General features: G+C 42.7%; 1 protein-coding gene across 2 annotated transcripts in view; it reads left to right on the top strand.

Moving 5' to 3' along the window:
* Positions 1-13,580, top strand: part of LOC142493240 (protein unc-93 homolog A-like) — a 78,807-nt gene extending 65,227 nt beyond the window's left edge. For both annotated transcript variants that reach the window (XM_075596927.1, XM_075596926.1), the window contains exons 6-9: positions 7,978-8,177; positions 10,108-10,243; positions 11,693-11,824; positions 12,882-13,580. In XM_075596927.1, coding sequence (XP_075453042.1) covers positions 7,978-8,177; positions 10,108-10,243; positions 11,693-11,824; positions 12,882-13,129 — 716 coding nt within the window. In that variant the 3' untranslated portion in view covers positions 13,130-13,580. The remainder of the gene's footprint in view (positions 1-7,977; positions 8,178-10,107; positions 10,244-11,692; positions 11,825-12,881) is intronic.
* Positions 13,581-15,784: the final 2,204 nt, after the last annotated feature.

The raw sequence follows: 15,784 nt of genomic DNA, 5'->3' as shown, positions 1-15,784 counted from the left end.
GAACAGGATGGGTACTGCAGTTCTGCTTGAGTACCCACATCCTGGACTTACAAAGGGCTATCCGGCCACAATTTGCCAGAACCCAGACTGTGGAGCCTGGACAGCGGGTGTGCTCAGTATGCAAAGAGGCAGAGGTGCCAGGTTAGTGCATGCCCCTTGACAGACTGAGAAAAGGTACCCACCCGGCTTTACAATATCAGCAAATCGGTGATTGGCTGCCAGGAGAATTCCCACGCTCTGATAGGCTGTAGAGATTTGTGAATGGGACACTGAAACCTATAAGGAGCCTTGCAGCCAATGAAAAGTGGAGATTCCAAGCGCCAAACCATCAGCGGGAAATTCAAAGATGCTCTGTACTGAATAGACGCGAGCCGGCTTCAAGGATTTTCAACTCAGAAAAGTTTCTAAGTCCTGCTTTGGGGACGTAGCGGTCGCGGCTTGCATTGCATACCGAGATCAGTTCCAGGACTTTCGTGAGTACCTACCGGTCAAGGAAAAGGGTTCCTACAGAGATAATCTTTGTGAATTTCGTTTAGAGGATAGATTTATCCGTTAGCCCCGTTCCCAGTAAGTGTGTTAACCCTGTAAATTGTGTTACATTGTGTTTGTCTTTTCCTGAAATAAATTACAATTTATTTTACCTCCTTGCTTTGCTCAATCAATGATCCCGGCATAAAAAGGTGTTGATAAACCTGGTCTCCTGTGACAACAGTGGTTTAAAAAAACATGCTACAAGTATTTTCTCATAGTACAGAACTGATTTATTACAAAAACACACCTGTTGGATATTGCTTGGTCTGCAGCTTTAAACAAAGTTTTTTTGGCACTTTGGACAGCCCCTTTTTGCATTTGAAATCACTTTAATTGCAAGCAACACATTTATGTATGTGTACATTTGTTAAAATCACTCATAAAAACAATGTTTTTAATCTCATTATGCACCCATTTTCCTCTTACTGTCTGTGACGGTAGGGGGTAGCTGGCCTCACATAATAAATCTGAAGCCCGGCTAGCTACCCCTAAAACCGTGTGTTTCTGGCCGCCTATGCACGCTAGCATGGCGGATACATTTTGCAGGTTTGGACCCTTTAGGGGAAAAAGCCTCAAAATGGTGGTACGTCTGAGAGGGATCCTTTATGTAGATACTGGGTGGGAAATTATGTTTAGCCTTGTAAATAATGTTAAGCACCTGTGTTCCCAATATCAATGTATTTTCCCCTAGCCAGCATGTGTGATTTGTGGATTACATATGTTAATTTCTATGGAGGCAGACTCAGTGATTAGATCAGCCGAAGTGCCTGCATAGAAATGTGGATTATGACAAAGGCTGGGAGCATGGAGGTGATAAAAACATTTGGTGAGTGGGGAAGAGTGGACAATCAGGTCTGGGGATGGGCTCTCAGGAAGGAGAGAGTTTGTTCCCTACAGACTCTGTGGCTCCTACCCAGTGGGAAGTCTTGAGTGCCTTACTACGATCCCACCTCTGACTCCAACTCAATCCATGCTCTGGTTTGCCAGCATCCCCTGTCTCATGTAAAGAATACCCACCAAGGGCTGCTGATCAGAGCAAGAGTCTATCTGAGAGACATTCTATGAAGGAGTTTGGATCTTGACTGTGACCAGCTGGAGATACATGTCAGAGTGGCTGCTGTGTGTTTAGCACTCTGATATCCTGGACAAGAAGCGGACAGGGCAAGCCTTCTTGAAGCAAGCCCCAGCACCTAACAAGGCTAAAGTTTACTCCCCAGGTCCCCAGTTGTTATAGATCCTGTTACTGTGTATTTTGTCTTGTCTGCTGACTTGCCAGAATAAACCTCATTTTATTCAACAACCTTTTCCCGTCTGGTGCTAGTGACCCCGGTAGTTTCGGTGCAAAATTACTGGTCCCTCGTGATACTGTCAAAGTTAATAAATGTTCTCACTCTGTCTTTGTAGTAAGATTTTATATTACAACGTCATACCAAATTACAAATGACAGCACTCTACATTACCTGGTGTGACTCTTGCACAAAAGTTCTGATTACAATGCCCTAACAAACAGTGTTGTTATTATACATAAGGGTCCATACTTACTAAGTGGTGTTATGCCATAAAGCACGTTCCCTCATGGGAAGACACATTGCGTCTCATTCACTTGAATGGGCCCTATTGTGTCTTCTGATGCCAGAAGGTGTTTCATGGCAGAAGAATGCTTAGTAAATATGGACCTATATACCCAAAATGTTAAAAACAATATGAAAATCACTCCAAATTTTAGAAAGAGAATTGGATTGAGCTGCTCAGTACTGTAAAGACATACTGTATACATATCATGTCAACAAATGAATAGCAAAAGTTCTAATATTAAGAAAGCACACAGGACCCACATGAGGATTGGTTTTCATTTGACAAAAAGTGAGCTATATATGTAACCCTATAACCCAACAGGTACCACCCCTGTGTCACTGTGATTGGACACAGAGCCTGATGACACTATCTTCACTGCCTCACTGCACAGCATGATTGTGTGAGGAAAACCCATTATTACTCCTGGCAAACCTGCCCTTACCAGGGATTACTGCACAAGAGGAGGACAGAATAATAGCCCAAACCTATCAGGGCTACACTCTCTCTGGTGGAATCCAATGGTCCCCACTTGGACCTTAATTTGCTGGGCCTTCCTTCTGATGAACAACCTGCACAAACATAATATAATACAACAGTTTATTCATCAATACAATGCATCACTTTGGCAAATATAACATCTTTCTTAAGAAACTACAGTGACTAGGATTACTCCCTACTGGAGAACACACTCTTAATAGTAATGCCTAGGATCTGGCTTCTTGACCTCTCTCCCACTATGGTCAATTATCGTTATGGAGTAATACTTAGGAGGCCCGTTCTCTGGACGGTACACCAACTTGTGTAAAAGTATTCATACCTATACTCCATATCCTCATCAGGTAGCAACCCCTTTCTTCTGTTCTAAAAACAGATTGGCTAGTTTTGGAGCTTAGATAGTCCTCAACAGCTTCCCTTAGCCAGTTCTCCCGTTGCTCCTCTATCTCCTGCATTATAGGTTCCGGTACATATGGATACACAAATCCGTGAGACTGCTTGTACCGGGCAACTATGGCTCTCTCTGCCCTACTCACTCGAGTCAGCTGTCTATTCCCAGCCTTAAGATACAAAGACAAAAGAAACAGCGCGCATCGGATGATGTCATCAAGTGGCGCCGATCACTCAGCAGTCTCAGCCGGCCACGGGAGCGTAGGGAGCGTAGGGTGCAAACGGAGATGGAGCCAGATAGCAAAATAGGGTAAAAACACACTGCAGGTAGTGTCAGAATGCGCCCTCTTATCCAACGCGCCGCTTGATGACGTCATCCGATGCGCGCTGCAAGCGGACGCCACACGTGCAGACATACGCCTGAAAGCCAGTGACTGAGAGCTTGCTTCCCCGCAAACTGCCACAGTGAACACGTCGTGGGACAGCTGTACTCCATTGGGTTGCTGTATTCATGCTGAGGGGCTGCTGCCCTGTATCACGGCGTCCTGAGCGGTACTACAAGCACATCAAGCGAGACGTGAGAGGAGAAGGGAAGTTATCCGGTGATCGTTACCCACCATCTGTTGCTGACTGGTAACATGTACTGCTAGTAATTATTAAACTGATGTACGTGCAATACTCACCTGTTATATCACATTATAATTTTTTATATATACTACACTATGAGGTTTTTTGCGCTGTTTCTTTTGTCTTTGTATCTTTAGCCCTGGTCTGTGGAGCCATTCCACGAATCTAGCAGCATATCCTCACCATTTAAAGTAACAGGTTTACATTAATATTATCACTGAATTATCACTATTTAACACACAATCACGATTAATAGAGCGCAGTTCACCCTTTGTTTCTATCACTATTCCCAGCCTTGCCTGGCAGGGTTCCTCCGGAGCTATTTCATCATAGAGGATTGAGGGTCCCTTAGGGATTACAATACCCCACTTGATCTCATCCCACCTCCTATTGAGCTCATCTTGGGCTTCCTCAGTGGAGTAGGTACCTAAGTCCCACCAATGGTCCACTATGTCTTCCCGCATTAAAATAAACCTAGTGCGGTCCAGGAACGCTGAGTATCCCTCAAATAAAGGTGCACACTATTTGGTACTATGCTCCTTCACCGCTAACGAAGATTCTGACCCTTCGGTGTCTCCACTTGAAGATACACCAGACGTTCCACTGAAATATGTGTGTGTATAGGAACGTTTGGCTTTCCACCTAACCATACTGTATGTTTAAAAACAGTAGGGTTCATCACCAGAGGCTTCACGTACTGTACCACTTCCCTCCCCGATCCCTCATCAGAGGTTTACACAATCACCCCAGTCCTTGGATGAAAGACTTTCCAGAGATGTACCCCGCTTATCCCCAGACCCCCCATGGCTCGCTCGGGACCCCGATGGAGATGGGACAGGGGCAGGGGCCTTGGCAGTGGGGATGGAGAAGTGTCACTGTCTTTGTAGAAGTCTCTGAGTCGGGCTATGCCACAACCGGTGGGGTTTTTGGGTGGATCCGACTCACCCGGGCTTCTCTTCCCTCCGCCTAGCACGGCTTTCATATATCTGTCCATTTCTTCATGTGACAGACTGGTGCTTATCTGCGCGACAAGCAGGTACTTCCGGTCCGTTCTGCTGACAGAACCAGAAATTACATCATCATCTCGCGATGTCGTGTCGTCCCGGTACAGGTCCAGGTCCCGCAACGGAAGTTCCTCCTCCACTGAACGCTGCAACGGAAGTTCAGCGTCGTCTTTCGACTGGACGTAGGCCCCGGTCTGGGCCTCCTCTACGGCTTCCTCCATCGTAGCCTGTCGGGAGTAAAGTGGTGTCTCACCGCTCCGCTTGTTCACAATGATCCTCTCATCCTCCGGCTCAATATCGGATTTCACCTCTGACACACTAGGAGTCGCCACGGCCGTGGGACTCTTCCGCGGTTCAGGCCGCACCAGCGCTTGCTGTCGGGGTATCTGAATACTCAGTGGTTCAATGTCACCAGTAAGTGTCTCCCTTTTCGTTGCAGCACCGCTGTAGTGGTCCGCCGGTAGGCGCATCACCACCGATGAGTTACTACCATGCTCGTCGTCCGACGAAGTCGGCAGAGGTATTTCCGCAGGGGAATGACTGTGGGGCTCCATGTTCTCACTGGAGGCAGAGACCACGACACGGTCCCTCTCTGGCACCACCATCAAAAGTGATCCCCATTCTCCCGGGTCATTCACCTTTCCCAATTTGATCTCCAGCCTCACCGGGCCTGCTCCGGCATCCGATTCTGGAACCGGGTTACTCGGAGATATACCTGTCTACCTCAGTCAACGTCACTAGGGAGCCAGCCGGTGGGGCAGCGACGGGTAGAAATGGCTCCACATGCCACAAATAATGAATTCCGCACTGCGGACATCTGGCAGTAGTGCTGATCTCTCCTCCCGGTAGTCTGCATTGGAGACACAGGCATCGGAAGACTTCTCTTCCCCCACCTCTACTACCAGGAGGCCTCCTGGAAGCTGGTACGGGTTGATATGGAATTCAGCCATATTGCTCGCCGTAGTTGCTCGTGTCAGCATGGGAACTCGACAATTCAGTTTTTCTTGCTCACCAGCTCTGTGCAACTGAAGGTGAGGAAGCTCACATCCGGCTCCTCCTTCACTCAGGGTAGCGTGCTCTGGTTTGCTCTCGTGGTGACCCCTCCCTCTGGTGGAGATTAGAGGAGAGTCACTCGGCTGCACGTCAGGACTCAGGTCGGCAAGAACCGCCATTTTGGATTACACTGCAGTCCATACTCACTATGGGTTTAACTTGCATAGTTATCACCGGCTGGAGATCAGGCACCTCATTTGCAGTCGCACACGTAATCACAATATCTTCACTGTCTGCTCCCTCTGGTGAACCCAGAAGATCCATGCAGGACAAAAAGGGTGCGGCTAGGGCTTTCATGCCATTCCACAGCAAGCTTGCAAAAGTCAATGGTACCTTCGCAGCACACGGTGCATCAGTCATAGCAGCCGCCATCTTAAATTCACTTCTTTCACGCATAGTGCTCCCTAGCTGGGCAGTCGCCATCTTGGTGAAATAAAGTATTCCAGTTTAGCGCAGCCCTTTTGATGGAGTAAGGGCACGCTCTCCTAATGTATCTGCAATGTATGTACGTCTGCCTTGGTGTAACTACAATGTACCTCAGGCTATGCAAAACTCTCCCGTATGCAGCATACTGCAAACTATTGCAGACCAATACAAGTGCTCTGTGGTTGATAGTCTGGTTACTGTCTAGAAGCACTTAGGATCTTCCCTGAAGCACTTAGAACATCACCTACTGTTGGCTACACATAGTGCAGATCCTACCAGAAGTTCCTGACCCAAGTTAACCAGGCTACCCCCTTAGGTATCATACAACTATCTGCCTCAAGGTGACTCTAGAACAGCTATAGCCCTGTCTCCAGATCTATCTCACCCTTAAGGGGCATCTATGGTGTGCTTTGTGAGTATGCATGCTCCTGACTACCCCTAGACTACCTTCCTTCCTCAGTACTTGCCCTGGAAGCATACATGTCTCTATCAGCTTTACTTCGCTGAAAGCCTGTCCTGTTGATCTTACACACCTCTTAGCAGCGCCTCCAAATGTAACTCTGTTCTGCCGCCCCTCCCCTCAATCTCATGTCGGGTACCTTAGGGGAAATGGTGTCCTGGTTACTGTGTTTAAGACGGTGCAAACCTTCTGGCAACACAGGGCCCTGAGTCTCCCGCTGATGTATGGGGGATATCAGGACAGGATTTTGAGGTAGAGCTGAGTAATACTCACTGGTACAGCGCCTCCCTCTCCAACAGATCCCCAGACTGGTTGGGACAAATCTCTGAAGGAGAACTTCTCTGTGTAACTTCTCCCTGAATGATTCCAGGCTCAGGCAAGAAGGTTTCTATATAAAGGATATACTTTATTTCTCCACCAGGCAGACTGCTCATCTGGCAGCCAGGTCACTCTGCCGCACATCAGTGGGTTGTCACCAGAAGGAAGTCCCTGGATAATCACTCCTAGTCAGGGCCTTAGAAGCTGTCCTAGCTCTTCTCTTACTCCCTGATGGAGTAAAAGGAATAGTCTCCCACCTCTCCCAGAGGGAGGGCCACAAAGCCTGCCAGAGTCCTGGCAGCTTTTTGGGGTAGACTATCCTCTCTCAAGGGGGAGAGGAACTGCTAAATTCAGAAAGTGCTGTGAAGTAAATAGTTCCAACAGGCACCACCCCTGTGTCACTGTGATTGGACACAGAGCCTGATGACACTATCTTCACTGCTTCACTGCACAGCATGGGTGTGTGGGGAAAACCCATGATTACTTGTGGCAAACCTGTCCTTACCAGGGATTACTGCACAGGAGGAGGACAGAATAAACCTGAGGACTACATATATACAGTAAGTACCCATGCATCAATTTTGCTGTAAAATGGATGCTTGAAGGGCCATTTTCATCATTCTTTTTTTATATAGCATGCTATAACATCCACCCCCCCCATCTTTGCTCCTTAGCATGTCAGCTTGTGATTGTATAGTGTTTATAGTAGTAATTAGAGATGAATTAATTTGTGCAGTAACTTTTAAATTTTTCTTAGCTTAAAGAGATATCCAAATCTGACTTGGAGGGCACTACATTGACTAGTTTACAATAATGTCAGTTGCTTCAATAATATGTATTGTATGTCTTTATTTACATAGCGCCAAAAGTGTACTCAGGGCTTCACAAAGAATTCAGTACAGGGAATTATAATAATACAGTAAGCGCAGCAAAATCAGACAATAGGAAAGGAAATCCCTGCCCCGAAGAGCTTACAATCTAAGAACATCTGGCACAGATACAAGTCATTTTCTTGCTGGGCAATTGTGAAAAACTTCATACCGCACATCATTCTGTGAGTCTTTCAGTATTTTGCTAATATCTTCTGTACTTTCACAGGGTGTGGCGTGCTGGCTGTGATCCTCATTGCCGCATTTCTAGATCAGATTGAGAGATCAGAAGGAGAGACTAAAGCATCTGCCTGGAAATCATTACTAGCGACATTCCGTCAGCTTGGAGATAAACGCCAGTGTCTTCTTATCCCTTTGACTATGTTTAGTGGATTTCAGCAAGGCTTTCTTTCAAGTGACTACACCAAGGTATGCAGGATAATATAATAAACCATTTTTACTAAGAAGTGTTACTTCATAAGACACTTTCTGACACGGCTTAGTAAATATTGCCCTTTACAGCCCATTTACAGGGCTAGGCTAGGAGTGGCAAACTTCAGTCCTCAACAGCCACAGGTCAGGTTTTATGGATATCCCTGCTTCAGCACAGGTGGCTCAGTGGCTCAGTAAGAATGAGTGAACAACTGATTGAGTCACCTGTGCTGAAGCAGGGATATCTCTAATATCTGGCATACTGATAGCCCTTGAGGACTGGAGTTGGCCACCCCTGGACTTGGCCATATAAAGCCCTCGACAACAGATGTGCCTTATGGAGTAACACTGCTTAGTAAATATTCATTTTTATGACCCCTTCACTGACATAAGCCATAAGATCTCTTCTAGCATGGAGGGGGGCTGATTTAGAGTTGGTGAATGAGTCACAGTGCAAGCTCATTACGCAGGTGCTAAGTGGGGAATTGCACCTCGTAAAAATAGGACTACGATTTTGAGTTGGTTAAAAATATAAAAAAATGGCTGCTTGTGAGGGTCACAATAATCCAACGATTTGAAAGCAGAAGCGCGTCTATGCCTAATTAATTTAAATGAGATAAACATGGCGCCCATCATCATTATCCTATTGGCAAAACCAAAACTTGGAAATATGGCAACATATTAGTTATGTTTTATTTTGACCATTTAGGTCCAAACAAGCCAGTACCCAAACTGTCATTACACCCTAACATCTCTGTCAGAGTTGTCAAGTGGCAAATTGGCACCTGGCAATGCAGGATGGCCAGCCACCAATTAGCTAACATTTATTTTGGCATTGGCACTGTGCTTGACTTGTTGTTGTGTATATACTGTATATCCTGAATCACAGTTACTGTTCCATCTCTCAGTAACGCATGAGAGGACCCAAGGACAGATTTATTTTGTTACATTTTGTTCAATAACTTTTAACCTGTGAATACTAAGTCAGCAATCTTTTGAGTGTTATATCTGTGTGAATCAGTGCACTGTCCACTGCCACTAGTCTAGTAGCATTATATACTGTATCTAGTTTGGAATTGGCATTTGGAAGCTGGCACTGTAGGTTGGCCACCAGTCATCAATTACATAACAACCAGGTTGGCAGTGGCTTTGGCACACAGAGTGCTTAGCTTGTTTAATATTATACTACACGTGTATGTATATTCTAAACCAGAGTTACCGTGCCATCTCTCAGTAACGCACAGGTGGGGGAGAGGGCCCCACTTTCATTTTTTTTTTTTTAGCTTATGATGAAAAACACTTAATTTCACCCTTTCCCTTCCTTGACCACAAAGTGTGTGAAAAACAACAGATAGGAAGTGGGAGGGGGGAAATAAATGCACTCAATGAGTTTATAATGATGCGTTTGCTATACATTTCATTTTACAGTCAGTATTAACTGATTTGCCTGCCAATACAGTATATCTAGAAAAGTGAATGCATCTATTATCCTAAACTGCATACTGTATATACAAATTTACTTTGCCTGGGTTATTGCTCCCACTGGAGCATTATGTTGGATATTATGTAATATTCTGCGTTTTTATTGCCATTGAATCTTATGAAAACTCAGTGAAATTCTGTATTGCAATGCAATATTCCGTGTCTTACAGTATGTACTGCACGTAAAATAAAGCTTGCTAGATCTGTTCTTGTATTTGTAGTACACACGTTCATGTAATGCCTTTCTAAAAACAATTATTTTGTATGATACAATTGGAAATCTTCGCAAATTATTTATACATTACATGTTCCCTAAACTAAAATGGGTTTTAAAATAACAAATACATACTTTGTGTTCTACTGTTTATTATATAGACAATGTTAAGTACTTAAAATGAATAATAATATGTCAATAGGAAATAAGTTTGCTTTTGCACTTATGCAGGCATACGTTACTTGCACATTGGGGATACATTTTGTGGGATACGTGATGATTTGCTTTGGTGCAACCAACTCAATTTGTTCTTTGCTCTTCGGGAAACTTTCACAGTATACTGGAAGAATTGCCCTTTTTATGCTAGGTAAGATTCACTTGGATGTCTTTTCTGACCGAACTAATGCTTTATCGATATGTTACTAGTAATATTAGCTTATGTTTTTGCTGATTATTTTTTTATCCAAAATTTGTATCATTTGTGCCTAATATGATGGTTGATTCAAAACTTGAATATTTATAATATTTTAGCAGTGGTCCCCCGCAATAATGACCGGTCCCATAAATAGCAGACTAAATTATTTAAATATTTATGAGACTGGACTTTACTCTGACTTATGATCAGTGCAATTATACTATTGTATATTGAGCATTGATTTTTTTTTATCATACTGTATGTTAGTGTAACTTCCTACAAACTGCCTCAGAATGTCAGCATTGGATCTCTCCATTAAAGCTGCAGACCAAGCAATATCCTACTATACATGTGTGTGCTTTTTTTTTTATTTTTAATAATTTCGTTTTGTACTTTTATAAAATACTTGTAGCTTTTTAAAAAAACAACTCTGAATTAAATTTTTTATGTATTATAATGTAACAAGCCATTTTTATTTTGATAGCAACAATTTACAAAGTCACACCCCCATTCTCTTTTTAAACAGGCTCTGGCACACCCGTTTTTGCCCCCTGTCCTTTCTCTATCAGTCCACCAATTATATCTAGTGACTGCCTGGTCACATGATCTTCCCCACAGAACTTTGTCATATTAATATGCAAATGCATTCCACTGACTGCAGAATACTCCTCTGCAGCCATTTACTGAACCCCCAAGTCGAACCTTCACCAATCGATCCCAACAGAATGGATCGATAGGCAACTTTGCTAATTACTTATCATGTGGATTGTATTGATGCACATATTAAAGGAAAAATAAAAATAAAACAATTTTTAAAAAAGGCAGCTTGGACTGCTGCTTTAAAAGGCTTTTAATTGGCTCTTTAGTCTGTGCTTCTCATGATTGGGCCTTCTTCATTTACTTCATTTATAAAACAACTATTAACATTTTGTTCAAAGTGTTCTGTGGGTTTATTGCAATATTTTTACTGTGAGACTACTCTGTAACATTACCTGTTTATTAATGGTTTTCTTTTTTACATACCTTGGTGGATGACACCCAGGGTAATATTTGTTTTCAATAACAACTCTTAGCATTTGTTTTAAGGCTCCCTGCCTGAAGTACCAGATGAAAATCTGTTCACAAGTGTTTTTTTTTTAAGGTAAGCAGTATTATTCCATAAGACAGAAAACACCTTATGGCCCCTGACGTGAATAGGCTGCGAGTTGTCTTCCGGCACCAACTGTTTGGCCCATTCTCTTCAAAGGGTCATAAGATGTTGTCCAGCGCAGGAAGGTGTCATGGAAAATCACCACTTAGTAAATATGAGCCACAATGTGGTTGATTAATATTAGACATACTATCTGTCATTTTCTATAGTATATGCATTTTTAACTGTCCTTCTTTCTTTCTCACAACCAGCTGCAGTTACAAGTGCTTCTTGTATAATTGCACTTTTGCTCTGGAATCCTACCCCAAACCAATTTGCTGTGTTTTTCATATTTCCTGCTCTGTGGAGCCTGTCAGATGCTATTTGCCAGACACTGCTGAGCGGTAAGACATTACTAGGAAAATCATCATGGAAAACAACATACTGTGTGTGAACCTTTTAAATTAATATTGTTTATTATTGTTGTATTCGATTTTATTGTTATTATTATATTCATATTTTAGTGTTGTACGGAGTTATGGTAGTACACTTGAAGAAGAAGCCCATGGGGTTTTGAAAGCTCTGATACTATAATTTTATTTATGAAGAACCCTAATGTTGGTCCACTAAAAAGTATCACCACCTACAATGAATCTTATATTCGTGTAGAAACCCTCATTAAGAAATCTGGTTTTAGCAGGAAATTCCATATCTAGATTATAATTGAGTGCATGACTACATGCACTTTTGGGTTCTTACAAGTCATATCTCTGGTGATACTATGGTAGAAAGGTAGAAGGAATGAAGCAAAGAAACACTGTAGAGAAGACGTTACAAAAGCCAAGCTACAAGGGCTACAATAAATAGCCTTAAAGAGGGATATTAATCCGTTTCTCAGCTGCAAAATCAGGTCAAAGGTGGAGCAAAACAAACTGCACTAGATACTGTATATCAATTCATTTTCTTAAATAAATCTGGTGCATGATTTACCCTAATTGTGCATCTGGAATATTTCTCCGAAATCCACTAACAAGCGATACAGGATTCTTAACTAGACCCTGCTTTTACTTCTATGGACTTGACTAGCTGTTAACACATGATTGCACTTCATATCAAACCTTAGTGAGATTTTCCTTTGATACATAGCTCCCATTGTTGCATTATGCAGTGCAAAACGTACTACCCACAATATCGTATCAGCATAAACATAAACAAGGTAATATATTTTCCTCAGTGTAAAACTAGTAAGCCCCTTTCATAAATCTCAAACAAACATTAAAATAAATGAAAACAATACAATATCTATAGAAATGCAAGAGACCCACTCAAAAATATACCTTTTCATTATTATTTTATTTATTGTATTTTCCTAAAGTAACATTTTCCTCTTTGAATAATAATAAGAAAGTCTTATTATGAATAGTTGTGTGAGATATTTTGTTTTGTGTCTCCCCCTTACAGCTTTGTATGGTGTGTTATTTGACGAGCACAACGAAGCTGCCTTTGCTAATTATCGTCTTTGGGAGTCTTTAGGGTTCGCCACAGCGTTTGCTTACAGCAATTTTTTGTGTGTCTATGTGAAGCTCTACATAGTACTATCAATGATGATACTTGGGATGGCCCTCTATGGAGTCGTTGAATACTTGGAATACAAGAAACCCTCTTTAGCTTCTAGTGCTGTAAATATGGACAGAACTACAACAGAGTAATGTGGTTCCTTTTTTTTTACTATAAGGTATGGTACTGTATTTGTCTCAGGTCATCATTGTTAAAATACATAAAATACTGTAGAGCAAATAAAAGTACCTAATCACAAATAATAAAACATGTTTATTGGATCCATATTTCACAGTTGGTAACATAAAATGTACTGTACCTTATAAATTGTCAATGCTAGGGATGCCCACTCAAAATCCCTTTACCATTTAAGCTCGGGAGTTGTAGGCAAGATATTTTATATTTTTAGTCTCAATTTAGATTTTATTGGATACAAAAACAAGCAAGGGGAGGAAGGGAACAGAAAAAAGGGATGGTAAAATGTAGCAGATGTTGTTATAATTCTTATATTATGTTAAGTAGCTTAATTTAGTGATTATTATACAAAACTGGGCTGCTTGGTGCGTTACCACTCAATCTGTTTGCATGGAAAATATTATTAAAACAGTGGCATTTTCAAAATTGCAGGAGCGGTAACGTGTTTTTGTGCAAAAACTCATGCAATAACGTATGCTACATTAACATAAGTCAAATTTTCAAAGTGTTCTTAAGTGGGGCTTAGCTTTAATTTCAATAGTTGGCAATCGCTCACTGGGCAGCAGATAAAAGATGAGTGATGCTTAAGATTATTTTATTACATTTCTTATATTTAAAGACAATTAGACAAATGGTTTAAATATGTGTGTGTGTGTGTGTGTGTGTGTGTGTATATAAATCTATCTATCTATCTATCTATCTATCTATCTATCTATCTATCTATCTATCTATCTATCTATCTATCTATCTATCTATCTATCTACTGTATATATATATATATATATTGTGACAAACGGCTTACTCCGGGGCTCCGTCGTTTGTCCGGGACTGTTTAGAACACGGTCTTTTAGGGTAGGTTTAATGATGAGGCGTCACGTACTGTTCCTTTAAACAGGCTATGCCTGGTTTATTCAGTCCCAGGCACTGAGACTGCCACAGTGCATACAACAGAAAACAGATCAAAACAAAAGCTGCTCACCTGAGCGATAACTTAACTTAGATATCCCTGACTCAGGGTTGGAAGTGGCTTTTCCACTTCCAACATCAAAACACGGTACTTTTGCAGTCTTACACAAATGAACAGAAAGATTGAACCTGTTTGGGGAAGAGGCTTCTCCCCTCTGTAGTTCAGCAGCCTTCCAGCCTCCTGGCTCTTGTGGGGAGACCAGAGCAAACAGGAAATCAGTCTTTCATACCTGATTCCTAATTAGCATGACAGGTGACAGAAATCAGGCAGCAGACAAACTCTGGTCTGGATCTCTCATCCCTCAGTTCCAGTGCTTGCCAAACTGTGGGATGGAGTGTATGAATTATAAGGCTGCACTCCCAGGCCAAACAGGATAGAAACTGTCTAGTATCCTGGGAGCCCTATATACGGAATTTATTACCATCCCCTGGTTTCTGTCACATATCCTCCCCCCCAGCTCAGACCTCGAGGGATGGGCGACCATGGATATTAGGGAGTGCATCCTTGACAACCCGTCAGCATTGCCATGTTTGTGCCCTGACCTGTGTTCCACAGAAAATTTAAAGGGTTGTAGGCTTAGGAACCACCTGGTCACTCTAGCATTCTTTTCCCTGTTTTGACACATCCAGGTAAGGGGTGCATGATCTGTGACCAACCGGAATTTTCTCCCCAACAGGTAGTATTTGAGCGTCTCTACAGCCCACTTTATTGCGAGACACTCTTTCTCTACTATGGAGTAATTTTTCTCCTGGGGATTTAGTTTCCTACTTAAATAAAGGATGGGGTGCTCCTCACCTTGAGACTCCTGGGAGAGTACTGCCCCCAGCCCTACCTCAGATGCGTCGGTTTGGACTACGAACTCTTTGGAGAAGTCAGGTGTGACCAACACTGGTTGGGCACAGAGAGCTTCTTTCAGGCTTCTAAAGGCCTGTTCGGTTTCGGGGGACCACTTTACCATTAGCGGTCCTCTTGCTTTTGTGAGGTCAGTTAGTGGGGTTGCCTTAGTTGCAAAATTGGGAATAAACCTTCTATAGTACCCAATTAACCCCAAAAAGGTCCTTACTTGTTTTTTTGTAACTGGCCTTGGCCAATTTTGTATCGCCTCCACTTTGAGTGTTTGGGGTTTGAGTAAACCTCTGCCAATAGAATATCCCAGATACTTGGCCTCCTCCAGACCAATAGTGCATTTAGCGGGGTTAGCAGTTAGTCCAGCAGACCGGACTGCGTCAAGCACAGCTTGGACCTTTGGAAGGTGGGATTGCCAATCTTCACTATGGATTACCACATCATCCAGGTAGGCGGCAGCATACCGAGCATGTGGTTTTAAAATTTTATCCATCATTCTTTGGAATGTGGCGGGAGCTCCATGTAAGCCAAAAGGCAACACCTTATACTGAAAGAGGCCGTCTGGGGTTGAGAAGGCTGTCTTTTCTTTTGCCCTTTCTGTGAGGGGAACCTGCCAGTACCCTTTTGTTAGGTCTAGGGTTGTGAGATATCGGGCTTTGCCCAGTCTCTCTACAAGTTCATCTACCCTGGGCATAGGATAAGTATCAAATTTTGACACCGCGTTTAGTTTCCGGTAGTCATTACAAAACCTTGTTGTACCATCTGGCTTTGGGACTAAGACTATAGGGCTGTTCCACCC

This window comes from Ascaphus truei, chromosome 4 (assembly GCF_040206685.1).
Source record: "Ascaphus truei isolate aAscTru1 chromosome 4, aAscTru1.hap1, whole genome shotgun sequence".
NCBI classification, from domain to species: Eukaryota; Metazoa; Chordata; class Amphibia; order Anura; family Ascaphidae; genus Ascaphus; species Ascaphus truei.
This window is presented reverse-complemented; position numbering and strand designations above follow the sequence as displayed.